This window comes from Argopecten irradians, chromosome 5 (assembly GCF_041381155.1).
Source record: "Argopecten irradians isolate NY chromosome 5, Ai_NY, whole genome shotgun sequence".
Classification (NCBI taxonomy): Eukaryota; Metazoa; Mollusca; class Bivalvia; order Pectinida; family Pectinidae; genus Argopecten; species Argopecten irradians.
The window spans coordinates 37,063,256-37,090,165 of record NC_091138.1 but is presented as its reverse complement, the minus strand read 5'-3'; the positions used below and the strand labels follow the sequence as shown (position 1 = coordinate 37,090,165).

The window sequence follows — 26,910 nt, the reverse complement described above, 5'->3', positions numbered from 1 at the left end:
AAATGTTTTCTTCCATTCCTTAAAGTTATGGTGTTTTACTAGTTTAGGAGGATTTTCGTCGTTGCTTTACACTGTATTATCATTATTGCGTCAAATGTAATTGTGCTATTTGACATGTGTGCCTTGCTTATGGGGTGTGTATTTGTGATGTCACGCAATTAATAAAATGTATGCGCTGTCCCTAACCTCACGTGTATAACTAATGGAATCTAAATATGGATGTTTCAAGTAGAAAGGACATTTCGATCACCATGTAAGAGTCTAATTGTTAACACGAGGCTTGCCTGGTGCTGACCATCCACAATATTAATGAGGATTGATACATTGTTGTGTACTTGAATGTCTCATGTTTGATTTTATTTCTTTTAAACTTTAAAGATAATAGATGATATTCAGTTGTAAGGGGGTCGTTTTCGCGCCACATCACATGAATGCCGTCATACATGTACGCTTCGGTAACGTTGCATGTATAACATGTATAACTATCTTTTTCCAAACAACGACAAAAAAAACCCTTATGTCAGGGAGAAAGAGGCAAATTTTCTCTAGCAACCTTATCCTGAAGGATATGGGAGACGTAATATAAGATGCTATGATTATTCACCTATTTATTTTATTTTAACAACTTACAGCCTTTGATGTTGCTCTTCCGGGAGGTACTTTGCTGACAACAGTAGGCAGTGTTAAAAACTACATCATAAGCTTCACTTTGGCGTCATGGGTTAAACTTCCAAGGTTTGGTGATGTCAATCTTCATGTTTCAATCGGTAAAGCAGCGCAAAACATAATGATGGATTTTGGACAACAGATCAATATCTCTTTACACAGGTATAGAAAACAATTTTGATAATGAGTTAGTCAAAAAATGCGTTCAGAATACTAAATCTTGATATAATTTGTAATTTATTAGACTTTTTATCTATATGATGATACTTTGTTTTTTCAAGGATGGAGTACTAGGATTTCGGTCTTGTACTTAACTCTAATGTTTATAACTTAACAACAGTTCATCAAAGTCGACTGGTGTTATGATAAAAAGAGGAGTCTGGCAACATGTAGCGGTAGTGTGGGACTCAGCAGCTACTGTATTGAAGGTGTACGTCCAGGGCACTGAGCAGTCCTCGACACAACTAACGACTGTAGCTGTCGGAACAATAACGGCTCCATCAGGGGCAGATGTATTATTTTTATGGATTGCTTTTGAGCAAGGTTAATCGTTCAATACTTTGGCTCGAATGTAAATAACTAAAAGGAGTTGAAAATTCGATAGTCCGGTTCAAATACTCTAAATTTATGCTCGATAATAGGGCTATTTACAATAAGCGGTTATAACGTATACGCATACGGATACGGTAACAGTATTTGAGGGGGATGCATTCATTATTCGTGATCCATTACAGATTTTAAATAGTCACGTCTATAAATAGTAAAATGTTATATCTACAAATATGTACAAATATTCTGTGAGTGTTCCGAGTCATATTTGGTCAATTAATGCTTTCCCTTTCGGTCATTAACGTACAACTCGAGCGTATGTGTGTTGTCTCCAGAGCGGTGAACAACGCACGATTCATGTACCTGCATGCATGTGTTACTAGGAATAAAACGGACAGTCATTAAGGATGCTATATTGGTGGTCGTAACAAGTTGCAAAGTAAAAAGAACAGGGCACACTTGTAATATAAACATTTATCGTGAAAAAAACCAGGATCAGCTCTACGCTGCGCAAGGTAGGCACACAGGAACAATTAATCTCAATGTCATTGTCCTCTCTACATGTTGTCTGAGATAAAGGTCCGATAATAAAAAGGCGAAAAAAATTTTCAGCTGGTAAATTATATGTTCAAAACAAATACTCGGTAGCAGTCTGAATAAGTATGTTGAAGGCAACGGAAGCAGGTTCTTTTGGACGTAATTGCTGGGTGGCCGGCGAATTTGAGTTCGATGTAAATTGGGCGTCATGGATTCAGATAGCTGGAGACAGAATATATGTAGTAGCCTAGCAATTAGCACATCCCACTTGGCATATCCAAGGTAAAATAGCTATCAAACCTATAGGTGTCAATCCAGCCTAACCATGACCCCTTTGGGCGATCGAATGTTTGGAAATGGCCCCACTAAACACCTAGGATTTCAATACTATATCTGTATTTTCTATAATTTAATTTGATAAAAGTTATGAGAAATATTCCCTAACATTAAAATTCATTATATTTACTCTTCAACTTAGACAATGCTCCGCTCCGATGAACCTACTACTTAATGACTAGCGATCAGTTCCGCTCCTTTATGGTTCTCCAACCCGGCCAGGTGCACACCCCATGGGACGATGAATGTGCACGATTTCATCGCCATTATAGGTCCAAATCATGTATCTATCCAGAGACTTACATTGGAAACAAATATCTAACACGGCTAAGCATATTCACAAATACATTCTCATTGCAAAATCCAAAATAAGTTGACGCTTAACATTAGTTTTATTTATAGATTGTGGGAAGAATTCATCAAATTTTTATAGATTAATGATCGCTCCCCCTTCAAAATACGGCTATCGCTTATAGATATGCGCCCTATAACGTATATCGCTTATTGTAAAATAAGCCACTAATAGCTAGGGTAATTTCTTCGTGTTAATTATGAAAAGAAAATTCACACAGAAATAAAGTTTCGGAATTTTTTGTCGAGGAGTTCAGCAACGAAAGAAGCTTTAATGAGATTAGGTGATTTTCACTGTAATCTGGTATCTTTAGATACATTGGTTGAATCAACAAAGTTTGTGAACTGTAAAATGAAATTCTTACGAAAAACAATTTAAGAAGATCCTTGATTAAAGTATTGGCGTACGTACACAACGCATGATTGATCATTACAAAACATTGTGTTGTGTGTTGGCTAAACCGAATCAAATTGTAGATTCCATTTTATTTACAATACCGTAAAAAAACGTTTCAACATATAGTAGAAAGAATTTGTATTTTTTATAAAAATTTCTAAATTTATTGAAAAACCATTTTTGGCAATCACATAAAACTATTTTTTCAGACCACTTTGCCGGGTCGCTTTCATATTTTAAAATCGAATTATAACGTAGTAGGATACTCCGATACTAGATATATATATTTAGCCATGCCTGTGGTTTGACGTGGTTATGTATTAACCTGGACCTGGATGTGTTTTTCCTTGTAAACTAAAACGCCATTCATCGAAACTCAACTGTAATTTACCTCGGCCGCCGAGCAATATGCTTTTAGGTGGATGACTATTATACGGGTATTTGCTATTGTCCTTAACTGTCATTCAGGTGAGGGGTCATCCCTTTTTTAAAAAAAAAATTTTTGGATTGTAATTTGGAGGTTATACGAAACCCCCGTCCAATCTGATGACTCATGGTTTTTTTTTTTATTGTCGGGCCTCCATTTTTTAAAATGAAGAAGTAAAAGCAAAACTGGAAAATTAATCTCATCCCTGATCATTACACTATGGGAAACTTATATATCTACATGTAATTGATATTATGTCCGTACACAGGGTAAAAACAATAATTGGTAAGATTGACTTATTCAGAAAACAAAATGGTTTCTAAGAGCTATGTCAACTAAAAGAATAGATAGAAACCCTTTAAAGGGGCTCAATAACTTTTCCATGAGAGGCAAATATGAACATTTCTCTTAAAAACTTTATTTATCCTCAGGACCAATATATACCGGTTGACCTAAGATGACGGGGCTAACATCACACACAAAACCATTGGCTAAAAGATTTTCCTGGGTGAACTAGTATGGATAATAATAAATGGAGGGTGTATTTCGCTATTTTTTCCAGTGTCTTAGCCGCAGTGATAGTACAAAAATACAGCGCGCGGTATTTTTAGGCCGAGTCGGGGGAAAATTCATAAGACGACCCGTGATTTATGGAAAATTAACTATTTTATTTTATTTTAATTAATTGTTTGTTGTAGGACGGTAGATAAATCAGTGTGAGTATTAACACGTTAAGTTTAATAATCTTTTGCAACTCTACAAAATTTAATTTAATCTTGTTTTACATTACCACTATTTTAAAAAATATCAGAAAAAAAACACGTTTACGGAAAAGGTTATGTGGGGGGCTTTAAAAAATAAAATTATTCCAGTCTTGAGTACTGTAATCACGGAACTATAAGCGTGACAATATAGCAATTCTCCAGTAATTTTTCTAAGGTATTAGTAAAAAATTTTCTAAGCATGTATTTTAACCGTTTCGCAATTCTTAATTGCATGCTATTAGTCATACATATATAGGGTTACAGCATTACCACACTAAATATTAACTTATTTAAAATATCAATAAGTATATTTTTGTAAAAGGTACAAGATATTATATCTATTTTATAATGCCTGTATACAAGTAATTTCATTTTTCATTAGAACACACTATATGTGGTTACTTTTTGGATTATACGATTAATGCTACTCATATATCATACTATTAAATTATCGGTATGATATACAAAAAGGATATACAATGAATATACTATTTTACAGGATTTAGTATAATTTTGAAATTAAATGAATTTAAATCTACACTTTTTTACTGTAATTTAGAAACATATGTCAGATAATATCACTTGATGTATTTGCTACTTCTTAAGTAAAACGTTATGGATAAAAGTTTCAAAGGCAGATACAATATAGATAATAACATATTATTTTCGGTTTAAAGTTCGGGTACTGTTACAATATAAATGTTAACGATCCTTCATTTTATTTTTACTACAAAAATCTGTGCCGTGTTTGCATGTTATGGCAGAAGTTTGAAATAGTAATAACAATGGATTGCGTAGTGATATATAAAAGTCATGCTAAATTTTGGGCATTTTTACTTTCAGTATAAAAAAGATAGTGTTAAGATAATTACTGTTTTATTAGTTAAATAGAAATTTACACATATTATGGTACGTTAATCTTACATTATAAATTCTCAGGTCCAGGGACTGAATTCCGAACTCATCATTTTGATTATCGCAATCAAAATTGGTATTCTGATTTATCTTATCTAAAGTTAGAATTATATGCTTGTTTGAATAGTCTGATAATGGTCGTGTATAATGGGAATGTTCGTGAAAAACTGAAAGAATATGTACACTCATTAAAAGCTAGAAATAACCATTTTTACTTCGAAAAACTCCAAATTGGATAGATCTAACGTTTACGTGTATGTGCTGTATATAAATGTATTAGTATACCAGACTTTCCTTGTGTAGCCGCGGACTACTGTGACATCACAAGACCACGTGACCGCCTAGCTCATTATCTTCTGAACCGTAGTCGACACTATCCGTAAATCACGACCAAATAAACCGATAGCGCTAAAAGCTAGGCGCGATTCGTGGTGGGGACTTATTTTTTTCTTTCATCCAAAGCAATATCCTGACGTATTATCAAAAAAAAATGTTGGCCTGCACAAATCCTTTAACTACGAGTTCATCAAAGTCGACTGGTGTTATGATGAAAAGAGGAGTCTGGCAACATGTATAGCGGTAGTGTGGGACTCATCGTACTACTGTATTGAAGGTGTACGTCCAGGGCACTGAGGCCAATCAATCGAACACAACTAACGGCTGTAGCTCTGTCGGAACAATAACGGCACCATCAGGGGCAGATGTAGGCCTGTCATTTGACGGTCCAACGTCGCTGGTGGGTTCATTTTATTTGTTATCTAAGTATACCTAGTAACTAGGGTAATATGATGCATTTTTAAACGGGAATCCTTCGGGAAGGTTGTACAGCGTAGAATTTTATGTTGTTCTATGGGGATCCGTCTTGTAAATATGGATAATTCTCGTAAGCATTTGTGTGTCATTTTATTATATAAAATCGACAAAATCAAAATATTTGTCTCTTTTTTGCATATCATTGCTATGTAACCAGCTGAAAAAATTCACTTATTTTGCAATTATATATATATTCATATGTGAACTGTTGTATGGAAATGTGCAATGACTTATGATTATTCATGGCAACACGCTTAATATTATTTTTTCTTCTAAAAACTTCACGTCAGTGTTTTTTGTCTCCAATTGCAGTTGGACTACGTCTCCGGATTTCTGCTAGAAAGCGTCCGTTTTATCGAATTACTGATATCAAGGCATTAGCAACATCCTGCTTTCAACACAGAAATAGGGGAGTTTTGACATGAGTAATTTCCTAGAAACAGAAGTTGATGTCCTGGATCTCATATCGCCAAGTACATGTGATGGTAAGTGTAACATTGCATAATTGGTTGGTGTGGTCAGTAAGCATTAGCTCTATAAACAGTGGCATGGCCAACTACAGTACATAACCATAATTATTTCACTATAAAGTTATTATGTGTGCAATTTCTGTGCGAACGTTTTGACATGTTTTTTTACCTTTCAGATATGTGTTGGAAAATCATAAGGTTTGGTGTGAATTATGTTGTGAAAATCATTTAAAAAATGCACAGACAAAATTACTTTCTACAATATAACTGCGCAAAATTGTGAGCTCGTATATTTGTCTAATGTTTTGAAGAAAAATCAACAAGATTATATATCTTATCATTTTACTCTAACACACCATGAAATAAATGTTTTGTCGGTTGCAGCATCCATTTTTGAGTATTTAAAATCATCAAATATCTCCACGGCATCCAATACTGCCATGGCATATGTATTATCTTATAAAATTTGTATTGAAACAGAGCATAATTATATATCATGTTGTTTTTAATAAAGCCAAAAGACGACGTGTGAATCCCGACCCTTGTATACTGGCCATATATGTATAGATGGGATGAAGACTTTTTCACCTGTCATTGTACTAAATGGTTATATCAGGGGATACGTGTGTGGTACCACCCGACTACTGTCAGGAATCACACGAGTGTGAAAAACGGCGCCACCTGTCACAACTTGCACGCAAATTACCACGTTGCTCACATCTTCGTGTTCCGCTTGGCTTCAAGGGACAATTCTGTGATACATCCAAAATATGTGTAATTACTATGATTATGAGGGTGGTTTGTCTCTCACATTTACGTTCTAAATTTGTTTATTCCGATGAACATTTGCTCCATTTGATTTTTTTACATTACATTGCTGGTTTTATTTATAGTCATTGCGCTGTTAGGCAAAATTGTAGAATCACTATTCAATATAAAGTTGTATGAAGCTATTTTATTGATTTAATTTTGTTAGGATAACGCTCATTAATTCCGATCTTAGCTGAGGTGTTTATAATACTTAATAATTCATTTTATAAATAACAGCGTATATTTCGAATCAAAATCTTCCTATGTTTTGTTATTAATCTAAAACAAATTGGTCATATCTTATGCATCACAAGGTCTTTTACTCAATCTCTCAGATTATCATTACTAATGTAAAATTTCTCATGGTTTCAGCTGGTTCCTCTTGGAGGGCCGATCTTCAACATACGACCAGGAAGTAAGTGATTTCTTTAGCATCTTTTATTATTCGGATTTCTGGTTCTAATCAGTCACTATATAATATACAAATAACACTAATTAACACACAATCGAACGCACTCCAATTGATTACACTCACACTTACAAAACTCTCATTTAGATTCGGAGAATTCAAATATTATCGAACAATTTCACACATCTCCACAACAAATACAAATATCGAGTTACGAGTAAAACCAAAGGGATGTTTGATATCATATTCAAACACAACAACTTATACACTACATACCACGACCAAATAATACAAAATTACCATACTCGATCGGCAATGATCGATCGAGGAAAATATATATAAAAAAAGTTACTGATATATGAAAAATAGATAATTTACTGATTTAGAAAGATTGAATTACATATTCAAATAATTTACATTAGCCTAAACGTATTTGTGAAGACTTTTCATTAAATATGTTTTAGCAACGACGACAAAGATGATCGCCCTGTCTATCAAGAATCCCAATAAGAAGTGAAGAAAAGAAATGAAGTAAGGCGGGAAAGGAAAGAAAGAGTTAACGCGCATGTCGAGGTCAAGTGGTCAATGTCCGTAACATTATATGTAACATGTATATATATGCTATATGCATAGTATGTCCAGTATGCGTAATCGGGGCCTACTATCTACTATTCTACATACAGTGTACACAAACTTACACGCGACGAAACCGAAAGTAGACGCGGACTTACGGATGAATACAAAGAAATACAAAAAACACTGACATTTCAATAATATAATAAATTAATAACATATTAAATAATAAATAAACATTCTAATTTACCAGGGTGCCACATTAATATGGAATGAAATATAACGATTTTAATTTCAATCAGGATTGTGATGTAATGCAGAAATATATTATCAAATACAACAACAAATACAAAATGAAAGTATTGGCCACGGTGTTTATTTTCATAGGGGCGTCAATAACTGCCCATACCAAGCCAGAGGGCGTCAATACCTGCCCATACCAAGCAAAAGGCGTCAATAACTGCCCATGCAAACAAGAGGGCGTCAATCACTGCCCATACAAGATAAGAGGGCGTCAATAACTGCCCATGTAATCAAGAAGGAGTCAATCACTGCCCATACAAAACAAGAATCAAAATGGGGCGTCATTAACTGCCCCATTGGCATGAATAAACATAAAGTGCAATGAATCAAATCAAGCCGAGGCGATACCTATTCTACAACATACAGATTGAATTTTTTTTATGGAAATATCCTTGTCCCCTCGAATACCATTTTTATACCACACTGAATCAAGTTAAGAAAAAATGTTATTACCAATGCTACTTAAATGAACCTTATCATTGTTGAAAAGTTCGACTTTATCGACTTGAAGATCTGAGTATTTTATGTGGCCACCACCTAAGTCCAACACAGGAGTTGCCACTGCCCTGTTAACTAGTAATACATGCACGAATGGCAGCAGAAACGTTCTCAGAACGTCGCCAAGTGCCTCGAAGTAACATCTGAGACCATACTATAAGCTGTACTAGGCAGTGTTTATATAAGATAGCTTATGTCCCTACATATCTGCTCCCTAGAACCAGAGGACCAACCTCGATTATGTCACGAGCCCCACAATGGATTAAGAGCAAAATGGTTCCCCTGAAACGTTGACCATGTCCAATACTTGTGTGACAACCGAATCCCATTTCATACCGCTTTGACCACTCCACCATTTAGAACAAATCTTGTGTTTAAGACCAAGATGTCTGCCACTCAGACGACTAGAAGTGTGAAATGATGCACTCTTCACATGTGAAGAGCCTACTATGTAAACTCTACGTACTGGATTCCCTGAAATCTTAAGGCTAAAATTAGCCCATTGGTGAGTATCAGAAAACAAGGAGAAAAATAAGAGCAAAAGGATCCAATGCTCTATATTTAGAGTAACTGGATAAGTACTTAAATTTACAAAAGAATTTGAAGCATGCATGACTCAGGTAACCTGATATAGCGCTTGAAAGTATCGGACCCGTTAATGCTTATAATTTAATTCAGACAACTCAATCAGGTACTACTAAGGCATAACTTTCCGTATTTTTTTTTACTTTTACTAAAAAACATAATGAGTTATGGCGCATTGATATCTTTTCTAATTATTTAGTTTGGCCAATAACTGTGCCGTTTTGAAATTCCCCGCGAAAACGTTTTGTATTTTTGACGTCATAATATGTATAATACAATTCTTTCGGTCTACGGAAAAATAACCTCAAAGATCTAACCAATAGAAATGGATGTAACATTTATGAAATTAAATTATTGTAAAGTAATTCTTTGATGTGTTATTATTGTTTTTGAGTATTTCCATATCGGTTCAGTGATGTTACACACTGAATAGGAATTACTTGCACTGTTAGCGAATACGCTTAAATATTTATCAGGGAAGTAAAATGAATACACTCTCATTCGGTTTAGTGAATGAATCTTTTCCTCTGCATCATAAAAGCGTCTTGCTTCGAGCGAAACCAAGTAAATAACTGGCAATTTGCGTTCGTTTTGAATGTCATACTGGTTGCACGACAAACAGAATGCACGGTTAGTACCTTACAATACAAGGTTTATTTTGATGCTCGACACGGAAAGCCGAGATGATTCAGCAAAGCCTCGTCATTTCGGCTGAGTCTCGTACCAAAAATAAGCCTTGCAATGTAAGATATTAACCGTGTATTCTCTATAGAATATGGTGATATAAAACACATGGAATACGGATAAATATATCCTGAATCATGTCAGAATTTGGTCGACTCCTAAATCTTACAAGTATATCAGATGATGTGTGTATTACATAGAGAATATCACATGGCAAAATTCATATGTCATGTCAAATCAGCCCGAGGACCCAATACCATGCCGAGGGCTTTAGCTTTATATTATTGCTATATTATGATATTGGTCGAGGACTGCTATGACATATGGTATGGATTTTGCCATGTTTGATTATGTTTATCATATACTTGAACACTAGAGTTAGACAAAAAACTTTATTTAACTTTCTAATATATATAAACACTTGGTTGAAACGGTAATATAGTTCATTCAGAATCAGATTCTATGACACACACTCTTCGCTTCTTGTTGCTATTATTGCCGATGTCAAAACTAACATTTCCGTTAAGTGTGGTACCCGAAAACAAACTACTTGGCCCGAGTATTGCGGGCATGGAACTTTCTTTAGTTTCAGATGCAAGTCTCTGGTCAAGTGGAGACACATTTTCAAATTGATCTTAAACATGATTTATACTTAAGGCGACCTTCATATCTAAACTATGAAAAATATTTAAATATAGCAGATGGACATTTAAATAATGACAAATAGATTTTGGAAAAAAAGTTTACTTTAACAATGATTTCTGTTTTTCATTTAAGCTCCAATTTGGATTTCATTTTTAGGAAATTGTACAAAATGATCAAAAATAAGTAAATAAATAAAGTGTAAATACATTAAATAAACGAAATACATTTTTTATATTATATATAATATGCATAATTCATAATAGTCTGGATATTTGTTTACTAATTTCAAATCTGACAAGTTTACCTCCAAGCTAAAAGTATTTTTGTTTGGAGAAAAACGAAATACCTTTTTTCCTATGAGATAATAGATAAGTTGTTTGTGACGGTGTTGGTCTTCTGCTGTTTCCTCTGTGTGTTGTGATGTTGCAGTATTGACACTTATACGTCATCTTATAACGTAACAAGGTCATAAATACACCCACTTCTAATAGTAAAACACCTCCAAAAGCTCTACTCTATTTTTCTAATATCTAACTTTGAAGTTCATGAACGGTTCATTAAAGGGAATTTCTGATTTACACCTCAAAGCTAATTACAGACACACTGTCAAGCACAGAAAATGTCAGAGGCGAAACGTTCTGTTAGGTGTAGCAGAAGAGGAGATATGGGGAAAGTGATGGTACCTTGTCTTCACGGGCAGACAAGAGAGAGAGGAGACTGCAGTAATTGTCTTGACAAACGATTTAATAATGATAGATGGCGAACACTACATTCGATGGCAAAACATGAATATATAACGAGGCTCTGATCGAATATCAATTAAAGTGGACGCTTTATACTGAATTAGTGGTGTTAATAAAGACAGCAGATTTCGTCTGGTGGGAGCTGTCACGTAATTAGCCATAAGGGCTTGACTGACTTGGGAATTTACTGCATATCAACTACACCAAGGAATGTCCAGCTCGATGCCATTGATGATTGTGTAAATTCAAAGCTCTTGCGGATAACTTGCACTCAATGGTATAATGGACACATGCTATTTTTCAAAGATAACTGATACGCCTGCCAGTGAGTACAATGTTAGCAAAAGACTGAACAGTTTTACTTAATCAGGTTTCCATTGATAATATAAAATCAGCAGTGCCAATTTTTATAAAAGAATTGTTAAATCAAATATTGATATCTATACTTAAAATACTTACTTCTTGCAATATTAAGCTGACAAAATCATTGGCCGTACAGGGTTACCATAAACCACGTGATCACACATTCTGACAGGGCGACACCGGCGATTGGTGGAGAGCTATCATCATGTATTGTACGGATATCCTCTGCAAATTAACACCTGTGGATATTGGACAGCGTGACAGCAGACATACGTAATTGCAGTAATATAACTACCACTTCACCATTTAGTTGTTTAGTGCTGTATATCTCGTCATCAACACATAACAAATTTCCGACCACGCGCTTTCTGAGTTTAAAAACAATCGTGGGTTGTGTGGACTGGCCATACCAATCACGGGACAACCCTGCACTTTTCTCGATGTCAGCTCAAGGCTACTGATACTGGTCAAATCCGAAAGCCATGGCAAATACCATTGGCAACCGGTAAGTTAATTTAGTGTGTTAAGTTTTTACCATTATAATTTATTATCAAAATATGCATTTTATTTTTCAGAACTTCATAAGTATAGTTTTATATTTTTGTAAATGATGGGCCTCTGGTGATTTCTTGAACTTCCTATCATTATACTATTATCTTACATTTTATCCTATTATATCTATTGTTATCTTTGTATTATGTGACCGGAAATGTTTTCTATATCCTGTTTGTATTTATAATCCTTATTGTTCGCATTGTACGAATTGCTACTTTGCATCATATTGTACGATTCAAATGTATTATAACATTTCATTTTAATTATCATTATCTCTTGATTTCAGATCTTCTTTCCACATTGTTGTTGTGATACTGACTTGCCTTAGACTCCAACATCAAGTCGGTAAGTACATATCAGGAATTACATAAAGCTGTAAACTTTCTTTCATTTCAATACAATTTTGCGAAGAATAATATTCACGGATATCAAAAAAAAGATATTCAAATCATTATCAAGGATGTAGATTTTAAATCGCGGAGATATGATTTCAATAAAAAACCTGGATCGCGCATTTCGCAAAAGCAAATCGCACGCGAAAAACAATATGTACCTTAAAAAGAATCGTAAATTGGGATAGTTTTGATATGGTGATATGTTGGCTTATTTGATCCTTGGAGCTAAAGCGCCAACCAAAATTAATAAACATACTTTAGCTACGCCGGAATCAAAGCGAAGGTTTTTTCTGTATTGATTTTGATAAATGGATAGACTAGAAATATAGCCATTACTAAGAAACCACTACATACATATGTAGCTATAGTGTGCGCAAAATTTGACATATACATTATCATTCTGAAATTTGTCAAAATATTCTGACGCCAAAATAAAATACATATATCCCGATTTATAGTATATGCAGCGCGATGTTCTGTAAATGCAATGTTATGATTATATGTACCAAAGATACATTTTGACATTTCGAAAATAACTTTGTCTATTTCCATGTTTCCATTATGTGTATCTAAAATCATACCTACAAAAATAACTTTAAAATTACCAATAACATTGTTATACAATGAAATTGTATATCACAAATTGGCTTCATGACTGGACTGTATGTACTCATTTCACTGCACTGTAGATGCAAAAATAATTATTTTTGGCAGCACAACCAAAATTCATTTTCTGCTGTTACTTTTACAAACAAAAATAAAACCAATGATGTTAAGTATTGTATTTGCTTTGTCAGTATTAACATTACGGCATATATAACTTTGAAATATTTAAGTGCAGAACACTCTCTTTTATCTTTAAAAGATTTGTCCTGGTTAATATTAAAAAAATATACAATTGCATATCAGTTTATGTGTTTATTAACAATCATTTGTATTATTTTCCTATCAGCTTTGGTTCGAGGGAATGATTTTAGACTTTATAAATATCCAGGACTTTTTACATATAAGGAATAATTTTAAGAAAAAAATGTGTCTACTCTTAATATACCTTGAAGTTTATAGCTATCTGATTTTAGCCCTTTGTGCTTTAGAACATTCGGTGTAAACGCTTACAAAAATGTTGAATACATGCAGGAACTATTGTACATTGTAAGTCACAGAGCTAGGTGTATGCTTTTGAAAATACCGTCATCTAATACACTTAACAAGGCGTATCGATGATTTTATCTTTAACACAAGCTGATGATCACTGGTTTGATATCCGTTAATGCACAGTGTGATATATATTGTGAAAGAAGGCCACACACTGATCGTAGTTATCCATCGTTATAACTGCTCTCGTGGCATCATGGGAACTTTTAAATTCATATTTAGTGTTGTATGGAAACCATAAACATGTCGCTTATTGCTTCCTACACATTGGTTAGATATATTTCTTATTTTAATATTTTGATTTATGTATACTAAAGCCGTTTTAAAAATCAAATTCAACCGATATATTTGCCCTTGCGATTATTATGTCGTATTTTTGTGAGCATAACGTCGTAATTGTACACAAAAATATGACATCATTTTTTCATAACAATCAAAATGTTATTTTCACTGTCAATGTTTCATTCCAATTGGTCAAAGCGAGTGAAAATATCAAAATTGATATTTTCACTGGAGTGAAGTATATCGCTTTTATGTTCACCGTAACACCTTTTATTTCACTAAGAAAAATGTAATGAATAAATATATGTCGCGAAAAAAATCGCCGACGCGAACTGTTTCCCCGAGGTTCTTATCGTGAAATTTAAGCACTCGCTAAAATATGAACGTATACAGAATATCAGGCTATGGATATAGCATACTGCTGACACAAAAAGGAAAAAAAACCTTTTGAAATTTATTTATTACCGAGTTACCAAATGTGATATTTTTACCTTTTATAGATTAAGAAAGGTATGTATAGAATAAAATTAAGCTCGGAAAGTACTATAACTTAAATGAACTAATATTGGCTACCTCATTTATCATTTAGCGAAAAAAAGAAATATTATTTAGGATGCCACAAGTCATAGATTGTTTAAATATCGCCATGTAAAATATTTTAAATAGAGCTATTTTCGGGACCATGGTGCTTAATACGTAAATGCAGCTGTTTGAATGATACCGTTGACCTTTCGACTCTTGATGATATTCGGCAATAAATATAAAACATTTCTCCTTCCATGATTAGACGCTTTATCTATCCTACTTTGGACAAAAAGTCAGAATCTAAAAGTCTTTTAAAGTACCGATTTATTGACACATATGTTTTTTTCTTATAATATCAAAGGTCATTGGTCTATTGTGAGTTTGACGCTGAAGGTCAACATGAAGAGCTAATAGTACATGTTGGTCGTGTAAGAAAACCCATATATCTACAATCAATTTAATTAGAGCACAGAAAGGCACATCGTATCCCATTGATATAAATTACTTACCTTCAAGTAAGGCTAAAATTATATTGAAAATATTTATTTCGTAATCGGAGGAGACCATCGTTTGATAACTATACTCCCACTTCCTAAGCGTAGAACCATTATTCAACATTGGTTCTTCAATTCTGTTATAATTTTTACTTCCTGAAATTTGAAAGTGGTATATTTAAAGCAATGTAACAATGTACAATTGACCACGTCAATTGCAATTTACAACTTATTCTATCATTTTTCATCATGAGACCATTAGGCCCACAACCATTCCGAAACAAAAAATAAAAGTTTCGTTATAAAAACCCAAATGGTTAACAAATATATATTTTGTCTACGATAACGTGCAATCTCTTATGCGTAATCGATGTTGATAGTGAAGATTCATTTCGCTTTTTTGCCGTCTGCCACAGTGATAGTCAACTAACATGCGGAAATTAAGACGACGGCGGGAAACAAATATTTAATTTAATCAAATTGCTCAGAAGGTGACAAATGTTAAGCTATATATGTAGTAACTTTTGCATCTCTACAAAATTGTCAATCTTGTTGTACATTGCCATTCTAAAAATCAAAAGCCGTTCGGAAAGAAGTCACTCTGATTGAAATACAGATCTTTATAACCATTCCGGTCAATAGAGGATCTGAGAAAATCCAATTAAGGGTCATGTTCGGATAACCTTTATACCACGTGTAATTCAGATCAAATGCATTTTCTGCACGTTGCTCTGTCAATTGACAACGCCATTTCGCCCCAACATACAAATAGATTAGCTTTATTGTGCTCTTTGGGCGAGATGACTACCTACGCGGAAATAATTCTGACATATTTTCAAACCCCTGAAATTCACTGTCAAAATTTTGCCAGCAGCAATTTGATTGGCCATTTACAAAAGTCACCTGGACATGACCCCTAATGGGATTCTCTCAGATCCTCTTATCTAACGTAGTGATAAAAAGGATCTGTATTTTAATCAGACTGGAAAGAAGTGGGCCTTTAAGCAAAGTGCATGACGTCACATGGATAAATAAAACAAACCAATCAAACCTATGGATTATGCGTTTTGAATCATAGACATGTTTCATGGTTTGATTCAATATGTATTATGATATATGAATTCTTTGTGCAAATACTTTATTTGAAAAATAACTGTTTACTTGTATGACGTCATATGAGTAATATTAAAAGATATAATAACTATATATGAAATGAGATATATACGAAATCTTCGTCTTCCTCTTGTCGCTATATTTTCATTATTTATGTCTATGGTATGATTGTTTGTGGATGATGCTGTGTGGCGATTGTACCACGAGAATCAAAGGAAGTATCAATACAATTTTGAATAAGTTGCAGTGATGTTTTGTATAGACTCTAATTTCACAAAAAGGCAAACAATATGACTGTGATATATACTAGTGTCGAATTATTGTGATGGACAGACGTCGCATTGTGTAAACAATCATCGAACCGTTCGATCGTCGTTGAGACATTTGCAGTTTTGTTAGTCCATTATGAACTGAAACAATTAATCCTGAATGCTATATTTATAACTAATGACAATTTCAACTATAAAAGTTACTGACTAGTCCTATAAATACAAGCAGATCTTTATGTAAGATTTTCCTGCTTACAATTTTTATTTAATTTGCTATTGTATCTTTTATATAAATCAGAAAAATATAGTCGGAAAATATTTCTGAAATAAATCTGGAGATAAACCCCGACATTTCTTGAATTAATGGTGACAATTGCTTTCGTTGGAATAAACTTTCGCTCCACTTATCCTTATCATTACTGGAGTCCTCCAACAACACGGTCGTATATTAGTATGATTCTGTTCATCATTTGGCACTACTGAAAGTCAACTTATTTTCACTTACGATTTAATGTCGTATATTTCGTGGGCGACAAGATACCGCGAAAATTAATCACCGAGAAACTGTTCAAGGTCCGGTTGTTCAAAGCATGATAAGCTTAATCACATGATTAGTGATTTTTTAGTTCTCATTTGCTGCAAAATTTGTGATTACATCTTTACTAAACTCAGCAAGTAGGTAAAGAGTGGAGTTAGAACTTTGAAACGTGTCGTTAAACTGTGATTAGCCTAGTCACCTTTTGAACAACTGGGCCCAGATCATAGGTAAAGTAGTCCCAAATGACAATGAACCGCGAAATTATACCTCCGCGATAAAGATGAAAATACGACATAAAGTCGCCGTGAAAATAAGTTTTATTTACAGTATATCGGTTTATATAATAATTCAAAATACAAACATCACTTGCATCTTTTAAACTATTTCTGAACATTTTTATTGTATGGCTTTCAGTACAGTATCACATAATTATGATTGTAAGAAACACCTTAACAGTTTATTTTACGACTCACAACATTTTTACTTTTACGACATAACACGTCGTATTTCGGTAGATTTTGTCACTCTTCCGTCAAATAGCAATCAAGTTGGTTTTATTTGAAGTGCCAAGTCAGTAACAATTAACGACAAACTGTTGAGAAATTTGCCTCCCACAATGAAGCTACATGTACTGCAATATCGATTAACTGTTGAGTTCTGAGAGTTTTATTTTTTATTAATCAAATAACAGATTGAAGGGCAATATAACAAAGAGTACTCAAAGACATTCCTTGTGACAACATGATTATGTCATTATTAGTTTTGAACTTTGCTCTACACACGAACTTATATTTTGTAATATGTAATATCCTTATAAGTGAGAACAATGCATTCTACAAAATAGATGTTGTTACCCCCCCCCCCCCCCCCCCCCGATAAAAAAAAATGTTTGCTATAATTTAACTCCAATTAAGCTTTACATTTTAATCATTTAAGCTCCATGTCCATTTCGATATTGCAAATTGAACAACAACCGAAGAATTTTGGTTATTCAAAACACTGGCTCATTGAATCAAGTTGGAATGTTTTGGCATATCAGATAGACAATATTTTTTATGTAATAGTTCTCCAACAACAATTATTTGCACTATAATCATGAAGAATACCTTGTAAAGAAACAGGTGGTGCTAACTCTTTTGGAACACTTTCTGTACGGACTGAACGCGGTTTTGAATTTTTCGATGACTTTTATTCAATATTAAAGTAAGATTATCACTTTATAATGCTTTATAATAATGAAAATCGAAAGTTTCTTTGAAACACTTCTTTTTATGTATTTAACAGATGCGGGTCCTTCATTTAAAAGTAAACAAACTTCGACGAAACCGAAAGCTGGCAACCTCACATTATCAAAAGATGATATTAACGTTATGAAAGCAATAGAGGAGAGAAACGAAGACAAGCGCGGATGGGAAGCCATGGAGCTTAGCAGACGGAAGCGTTATTTTGTTGAAAGTTATTGGAATCAAAGAGACGGAAACAGGGAATCCACGCAATTACACAAACCTTACCAAGACAAACCAGTCAAAGATGAAACAGACATGCGTAGATGGGGATGGCAACCATTCATATCAAACATGAAACGGGGATGGGATGCAGTTGATTTCCCTTGGGAAAAGCGTAGAGAAAAGAGTGACATTTCATTTGACAAACACCAAAATCGGGACAGAAAACGTGGATGGGACGGTGTTGAATTCCACTTTGATACTCATAAATATCCCAAAGGAAAAGGTTGGATTGGTGGTACGTTTAACACAGGAAAACGGTCAGATGACCTACATGAGTTTAAAACAAGTCATTGGGGGAAAGCTGACTTTGTTCCTGACATAGAAACACATAAAAGAGGATGGGACGGTATTGACTTTACATTTGGGAAGCGTTCGGTCGACAACGAATCTCATGAAAATGGACAAGATACCATTGACTTCCGAAATAAAAAGAATTCGGATGAAAAAGACCCACACAAAAGAGGGTGGGACGGTGTTGATTTTTCCTTCGGAAGGCGTTCAGTAGATACAGAACTCTCCAAAAATGATCTTGATACTAATGAAAACCCAGAGAGAAAGAGCTCCAATGGAAATATTCAACAAAAACGTGGTTGGGATGGTGTGGATTTTTCTTTTGGAAAGCGTGACGACGGTTCTGATTCCAAGGACAACTGGGCAGGGATGGACGTAGTGTTAGGTGTTGGGGTAGACACACCTCGGGCAATGCGCGAAAAACGTGGATGGGAAGGACTCAATCTCCATTATCGAGTGATCAACGCCTTTGGTCCTCCTCAAAGCAGTGATTACCGTAAGAGAGGGTGGGAGGGAGTTGACACGTGTGTTTGCTGTCATAGTAGCCACAGGGTTTTGTGTTGCTTGGCATGCAATAGGAATAACCCTGGACCCAAACCGAGAAGATCCAAATCGTTTAAAGATATGTTTTACGTTAGAGACACGGTCTGCAAATGTTGCTACGTAACAAAGGTCAAGGACTGTTGTGACCTTTGTGAAATAATGTCGTGAATTTCTCTTTCAATTCTCAATATGAATTTACCATTAATTTGAAAGAGTGATGTTTATTGCTAACTCAATGATTATCAAAACAAGTGGTTTTCTACTTATAGACAGCGTGACGTGTTCATATTTTGAGCAATCGTTACTTTTTTCAAAGGCTTCGAGGTTAACTCCAAGATCAAATCAATACTTAACATTCGGCAAGGTAGGATGTCATTTTGACTGTGCTGTATATTCTCGTAAAAGACTACACAGTTGCAATAGGTTATCATAATCACCGGGAATTAAAGATGTTTATAAATTATAGGCAATTCGTGTGTAAGCAACTGCCGCTGTCTGTCATGATTGTATTCATTGATTCTGAATTTGCCAAGACTTTATGAAGTTCTTCAATATACGTTATATAAATGGAGAAATAACCTTTGCTGTGTTTACATTGTTGAAACTTTAATAAATTGAATTGATGAACTGTGAATCTGGTTGTGTTAAGGATATCGATTCAAAAAACACAAAAAATAAACAAAAATAGGAGTGTACAGTAACTGACTCCAGAGACATAACATCTGAAAGACGTAATGTTTGATTATTCATGTTTTGTCTGTTTTCTTAATCGAGATTTCTGTGTTTTTGTTTTCATCGATATGTATATATATATTTTATTTCCGACGTGAAACGAGTAAGAACAATGTATAGTAACTTGAATTTTACAATATTGTTAAAAAGATTGTTAAAACATTCATATCATGGATGAATTATACAACAACACACACACACATTAATGGTAGGGTTGCTAGCTCATATACTTTTCGTACTGCACATATTTAGTATTCACATCATGGCAATTTTATAAATGGTCATAATGTTTTATTATTAAGCTACTGTATATATATTATGGTTATTTGAATTTATTGAATGATTGACTTACGTTTAATTATGTAAGGATGGATGTCACTAAAATTTCTTTCATACCAAGAAGAAATTAAATACCACGACGAAATAAAAAAAATATTAAACGTACCATTCCATTGATTTTCAAAGAAATTTTTTTCCAAATCGTAATACGTAAACTCTATTTTGACATCACGTTAACGCCATATTTTTACGTCATTCTCAGATGTGTTTTTCATAATGGTATGGAAAATGCATATTAAAAAAATGCATCATTTAACTTTAGTCAGATATTAAGAAAGTATCTAAACTTTGTTAAGTAATATAGAATTATGTTATAACACAAATATCATACGGTACTCTAAGAGCTGTTTATGAAAATAGTGCGTTCTGATTTTTATGGAATAATTCAATAGCATGAAACATCATCCCAAGTTAATCATTCTTAGTAATTCAATGTAATTTCGTGATATTCCAAATGTTTTGAGGTTCTCTCTTTTCGTTAAAGTAATTACACCGTTGTTTCAACAACCAATCAGGGACGATGTTACAAACAGCGATGCCATTTTATATGCCAATGAAAATGGTAGTTACAAACAAGAGCGTCAGTCAGCTTTCTCAGCCATATCTTGCGAACATTAAAACTTGTCGTAAACAATGTGATATTCATTTTTAGAGATCACTGAGAGCGCCATTACGCTTTGATAAAGAACACGTGACATTAAGCTGACCCACCCAAATTGACCATATGATCTTATTTGTCTGGGGAAAATAACACAATCGATAATGATTAATTAACATACACCACATCGTGATAATGGGAGTGTCCCCATACATATTTATGTCGTGTCCAGTACAGCATTAACAGTAACCATATGACCATCTCGCCATTGATACTTTAATTTATTTACGCATATATCATTGCTGAAGTTTGTATATTAATTTGAATATATTAGTTTCTTAAATAATTTGGTTCTGTATTACGAACATTCCAAACATTTAAGGGATTCCTTAACTTAAAATTCCCCATAGGAAAACATTCCAGAAGTTAAGGAAACAAACTTAACTTGAGGAGCCTTCATTAAAATCTTTAATGGTTTCCACAGAATTTTAAGCTTGGGAATATTCGTGAAATTGGGCCGTGATGTAGTGTTCATGACTTTCTCAGTATCGCTATATGTTTCCTACATCTGGTCTAACATAGGTAAAGGCAGCAAACATGACCTTGTCTCCATTGTTTTTTTCCTGATTACTCACTTCCTTAGTTGTTCTTACAACTTTCAAGCTAACATGAAACAAGCACACTAGTTAGCTTGATATGCCAAAACGGTATCTTTGTAAAATGAGTCATTGTGTTGCATACATGTTTGGATTAATTAAATAAAACAACAAGTATATGGTTTCTTATCCGTTTTATGTAAGATATATGCTGTTTAAGAATCATATCGAATATATAGGAATGTTATCATAAAATTATCTTCAATAGTGAAAAATGAATAAATATCGAGAGTCCTCTACTTACAAATATATATTTATAATTGGAGTTATAACCCATAAAACATGTTCGTGTATTTTACTGAACATGTGTTCCTCTTTTGTGTTATGTCTCTTTGGTCGCTTAACCGTCTACTGGAGGCATTTCAGAACTGAAATGATAAACATATTTGTAAAGCATAGTACATTACGATCAGTATTACCATAACCATAAAGCCGTTTATTTCCGCGGGGTTGATATTTTCTCAGCTTCGCGAGCAATTAACATGGTCGCGAAAATCTGATCTAGGAAAAAAATGAATATCGTATGGATACTTTTACAGCCAAAACGCAAATTTTTAAACCGCTAGAATTAAATTTTCTCGTTTTAAGTCCTAATCTAGCATTTTTTTTTAAACAAACAAACTGACTCTTGAAAATAACAGGTTATACGGTATATGTATAATAGTATTTCGTGAATGGAGTTCATGATGAAACCATTTACATCTTCCTTTACTAAATCTTTTGAAAGAAAAAAAAGCAATGATTCGAGCTTTAAAGCGGCATCATTCAATTGTTTGAATGAAAAAAAAAACCTGTAATATCTATAACAAGGAAGAAATATGAAATATTTTGTAGACTTACGGAGAAGGCAGATGTTTTGGTCGTGGTGTTGACAAGTCCTTATAATTATCACCAAAAAGTGCATATGTATCCCTCAATTTCCTCTTCTGTTTTCCCTCTCTACAAATAATGTGACGATCATGTTAAAATCAGGCAAAAGACATGAAATACAACTTTATTTTCGAGTTTTGAGTATTTTGCGTCTTCTTATTTTCGACACATTTGCGAATCGATAATTTCAACATCAGCGGTCTGTACTGTAATTAGTACATTCATATACAATTATCTGCGTAACATATGAATTCGCATTCGCTTTCTTTTGTAAAATTGCTCAAAAACATTGTATCTCAAAATACATAGGATAAAGTGTTGTTTATAAAATATAACAGTATAAACATCTTATAATTGTTAGATAAAACATTTGAATATGGAAGTTAGTAGTTACGGATATTTTTTAATTGCCAAGACTGTATGTTAAATGTATATAGAGGATTTTTTTTCAAGTTCCAAAAGATTATTGGCATTGAATCCGGTAATCAATGAAAAGGTAGAGAACCATTGTTTTTTGTTGGTTACAGAAACCAATAATAAGTGCCGTATGTCTTCCAACTAATGCCACTAGACACTTCCGATTGTTTTTTATCACTAGCGCCGACACCCAGAATTGCTGTCGTGATATAAACAGGGCAATTATGTCTTAAAGGTTATTCGGGAGAAGATTCGCCAAATATATAAGCTATATACCAAAAGTTGATATAAAAGTGATATATGATAGGTCGTAAAAGGTTGAAATTAAAGGTTGACGTTTCTGTGTAAGCACAATGTATTGGCTGAGTTGCTTCGTCATTAGCCTTATCTACGCATCTGGAAGGTCAATCATAAATTCATAAGAAAAAATATGCTTTTAGGAGAGCCTTATATTGAGTTTATAATTAGCTGATTATGATTGTCTCTCGAGATACCGGAATAAAGTTGTTTAATAAAATGGTTTGTAGAAGCATGACTTCCGTAGCGTCTATAATTTCCTTTCTACTTGTATGATGACATCTGGAAGTTCCAAAATCAACCGGATATTTCATGTTTACGACAGAGGATTTATTTCCCTATAATGTGAAATTTAGACATTCTCAGCCTTTATTCAGGTAAATGCGAGTTATTTGTAAAAAGCAGATCACAAATCATTCCATCAGATGACCCTCACTCTCTCTTATAATCTCTAAAGCGAAAATATATACATACATTCCAGCTAATTCCATATAGGTTATATTACATGTATGTAATAGATACAAAACTTACGATAGTCATATCATAAAAAGTATCTGCACCGAATATGATACCTCGGTGACAAGTGACAAATATACACAGGATATAGAGAGACATATGTCGGGTACATTAGTTTTAAAAGGGTTTTAGATTTATTTTTAACAGCCAAAGGATGTGTCAAACTTGGCAGGAGGGGGAAAGCCTGAGTACCAGAAGAAAATAACCGAACTTCAGGCAGTACATGACATGTGTCACTGACATAAAAGTCGACAATGAATTCATACCTGTTTTTCCTCCAAAGTAAAATTGTCAGAATGCAAAGAATCCCAACACCAAGTCCAATGGACAATCCATACACCCAGTCAGGCACTTAATGAAGATAGATCACACCCATTAATCCATTTACCTCTGAAAGTTCACAATGGACTGCTCTATTCTTTGATTTAGAAGTGCCTAAATGGGTCTTCAGGGGTAAATGAGTAAATGGCATTGTCGAAAGTTTAAAAAATGTCATTATAGTCAAACATGATAGGAGAAATTGCGATGCAATTAAAAAAAGAAAAAAAAAAAGTTTCAAAATAATTATCTGTATATCTAAAAATTCTAATAAAATCTTTTTTTTTTTATATTATCTAGCATTATCATGAGAGAGATATATATAAGTATTTATTTATTGGGGTTAATTTAGCAAAGAAATTGATTTTTAAACTTACCATAATCAGATGCTCTTTTCAGGGGCACTGAAATTTTGGATTTATACATATTAAGACATATTAAGAAAAATACACGTAATTAACATCATTAGGATCCAATGTTCGTATATGGAAGCATTCCTTTGCTCTTGTTTACACTTTGTCTTAATATTTTTCTCAAAAATAGGAAGAAATCAATGTGTTTTACTTTGCTTCTAAAAGAAACGATTACATCTATCAGTAATTTAATCACTGCTTGAATTGCGCAAATTCATTCCATAGTAAATTTCGTTTGAATCAATTTAATTCATTGTGTTTGCAAAGTGTTCGATCTGAATACTTTTAAAATCTGTCTTGCTTGAATTCTATTTTTTCAGTTTTTATTAATTCTTCATTTTTATTACCTAAATTAAATCACGACACATATTTAGGGAATAATCAATCCAAACTACTTCGATTAGGTACATTGATCAGCATCTTTCGATCGTTTGTTATTCCTTGTTATGTTGTGTTCTATTCAAGTACCTTACCAAAATGTACTTACATAGTTTATTACAATAACAAATTGACGTATGCATGGTCTATTCTTAAAGATGGGTTCCCGCGTTTAGAAGATTTTTTATTCAACCACGAAACCGGAAAATTTATAACCATGAATTTCTTGTGGATTTATTAGAGGAAATTCAACAAAGATGTTATCAGATACGTGTCCCTGCGCTCAATTTACATCATTCACAAACACCTTTGACTTCGTTGTTCAAATAAAATCAAATTCATTTCCAAACGTGAATTTTCAAAAAAAAAAAAAAAAAAAATTAACAATTTCTAAAATCTATCATAGATACAAAAATGTTAAAGTGAATAGTCGGGCAAAGAAAAACAGTCTAAATGCGTCCAATGGCCTTCCAAAAGTTCTCACATATTAATACGACGGCCAAGTTCTGCTTACGTTTCCTAGTTCTGACCATTAAAATAAAGGAAAGTTGAAAGCATTGAAAGCGAGGCTGCGTGGAAATGTAACCACGGACATAGTCAGCCGGGAGGATGTTTTAGGATTCCCAAACTTTAAATCAATTTCTACTTACGCAGACAGATTTTGACGAGAAAGTTTATTTTTCTATTCCATAAGAAATTACCGACTTTAGTCATCCTTGCCCGACTGTTCACTTTAATTAACTGTCAATCACTTACATAGCAAGTTCCGGTACTTGGTAACATTGTTATAAATGCCTCTTTAATATGCTACACATGGAAACTTAACCCAAGTCTGTCGTAATTTTATCAGAAATATTTCCATCGCATCTAAATGCTTAATTATGATTTCACTAAATATCTGTTGAATGGTATTTTAATTTTGGAAGAATACGTGATATTTCCGATTTTTAAGAAAATGGACTTAATATCACTTGATTGGAGAGACTAAAGACGATATTGAACTTATTTTGCTTTCCATCGAGTAGTCAAATTTACTAACGAGTAAATGTTTGAGATTATTTCCGATGCACCTGTCCGCTAACAAAGTCTTGAAATTCGAAAATGTTTAGTATTAATATTACCAGTACAGTCCTTGATGCTTTTAGAGGCGCGCCCTTCTGTGGTGAAGCCTTCCGGACAGTGGGTACATGTTGTACTCCCTATCTGACCCTGATACGTCCCCTCAGTACACTTCTCACACTCGTCGCCCTGCTGGAATCTACCACGACTACATGGTACTGAAACATTTACATATGTTTTACATTTCTGCTGCAATTTTGAGGGAGAAAAACATTGACACAGTTGGCATATGGCGTGTTTAAAGCCCATTTCATTTTCCCTAGCAATTAAATACAAACATTTTTTTTGCAAAACGAAAAAATAAATCGCTCTCGAAAGCTCTTATTTAAATTGGATGTTGTATTATTATATCCAAGTTCCTTAGAATAAAATTAATAATGCCTTAAATAAAACCGACCCCGAACATTCGACTTACCACAGTAATGTTGTACAGGGACCATGCCGACCTTGCAGTAAGACCGACCCCCGAACATTGAACTGTTCTCCATGATGGTGTATTCTGCCCCGTCCACTAGCGTATTAAAGGCGTTTCCCGCTATCTTAGCGAGCATCTCATTCAATACACTGATAACGACGTCTTTACAGCCATCAGAAGTAACTGCAGTGGATAAAAAGTGTTAGTTTTATTAAACCTGGAGTTACACGTTGATGAAATACGATATGTATAAACAAACCAACACGTATCATGTCATATTAATGATTTAACCATTATTAGATTTCGAGTACTTAACCAAGCAAGTTGCGAAAATAT

General features: G+C 33.8%; 2 protein-coding genes across 3 annotated transcripts in view; one reads left to right on the top strand and one right to left on the bottom strand.

Moving 5' to 3' along the window:
• Positions 1-26,910, top strand: part of LOC138323711 (sushi, von Willebrand factor type A, EGF and pentraxin domain-containing protein 1-like) — a 102,304-nt gene that overhangs the window by 14,007 nt on the left and 61,387 nt on the right. Inside the window, exons 15-16 of one of the 2 annotated variants that reach the window (XM_069268511.1) lie at positions 633-828; positions 5,465-5,555. The exons of the other annotated variant lie outside the window; for it this stretch is intronic. Coding sequence (XP_069124612.1) covers positions 633-828; positions 5,465-5,519 — 251 coding nt within the window. The 3' untranslated portion in view covers positions 5,520-5,555. Of the gene's footprint in view, positions 1-632; positions 829-5,464; positions 5,556-26,910 lie in introns of those variants that run through there. 2 annotated transcript variants of the gene reach the window in all.
• LOC138323715 (signal peptide, CUB and EGF-like domain-containing protein 1) lies at positions 21,942-26,751 on the bottom strand. Its single transcript, XM_069268515.1, has 6 exons — positions 26,575-26,751; positions 26,162-26,317; positions 24,627-24,653; positions 24,198-24,282; positions 22,672-22,770; positions 21,942-22,199 (listed from the first exon to the last, which is right to left on the bottom strand). The coding sequence occupies exons 1-6, from the start codon at positions 26,708-26,710 to the stop codon at positions 22,172-22,174; spliced, it is 531 nt and encodes a 176-aa protein (XP_069124616.1). The 5' UTR covers positions 26,711-26,751; the 3' UTR covers positions 21,942-22,171.

Coding starts and splice junctions, on each gene's coding strand:
- LOC138323715 (XM_069268515.1), bottom strand. CDS start 26,710: ATGCTCGCTAAGATAGCGGGAAACGCCTTTAATACGCTAGTGGACGGG. Junction 26,318..26,574: donor CCCTGTACAACATTACTGTG/GTAAGTCGAATG, acceptor TAAATGTTTCAG/TACCATGTAGTCGTGGTAGA. Junction 24,654..26,161: donor AAGCATCAAGGACTGTACTG/GTAATATTAATA, acceptor CCAAAATTTCAG/TGCCCCTGAAAAGAGCATCT.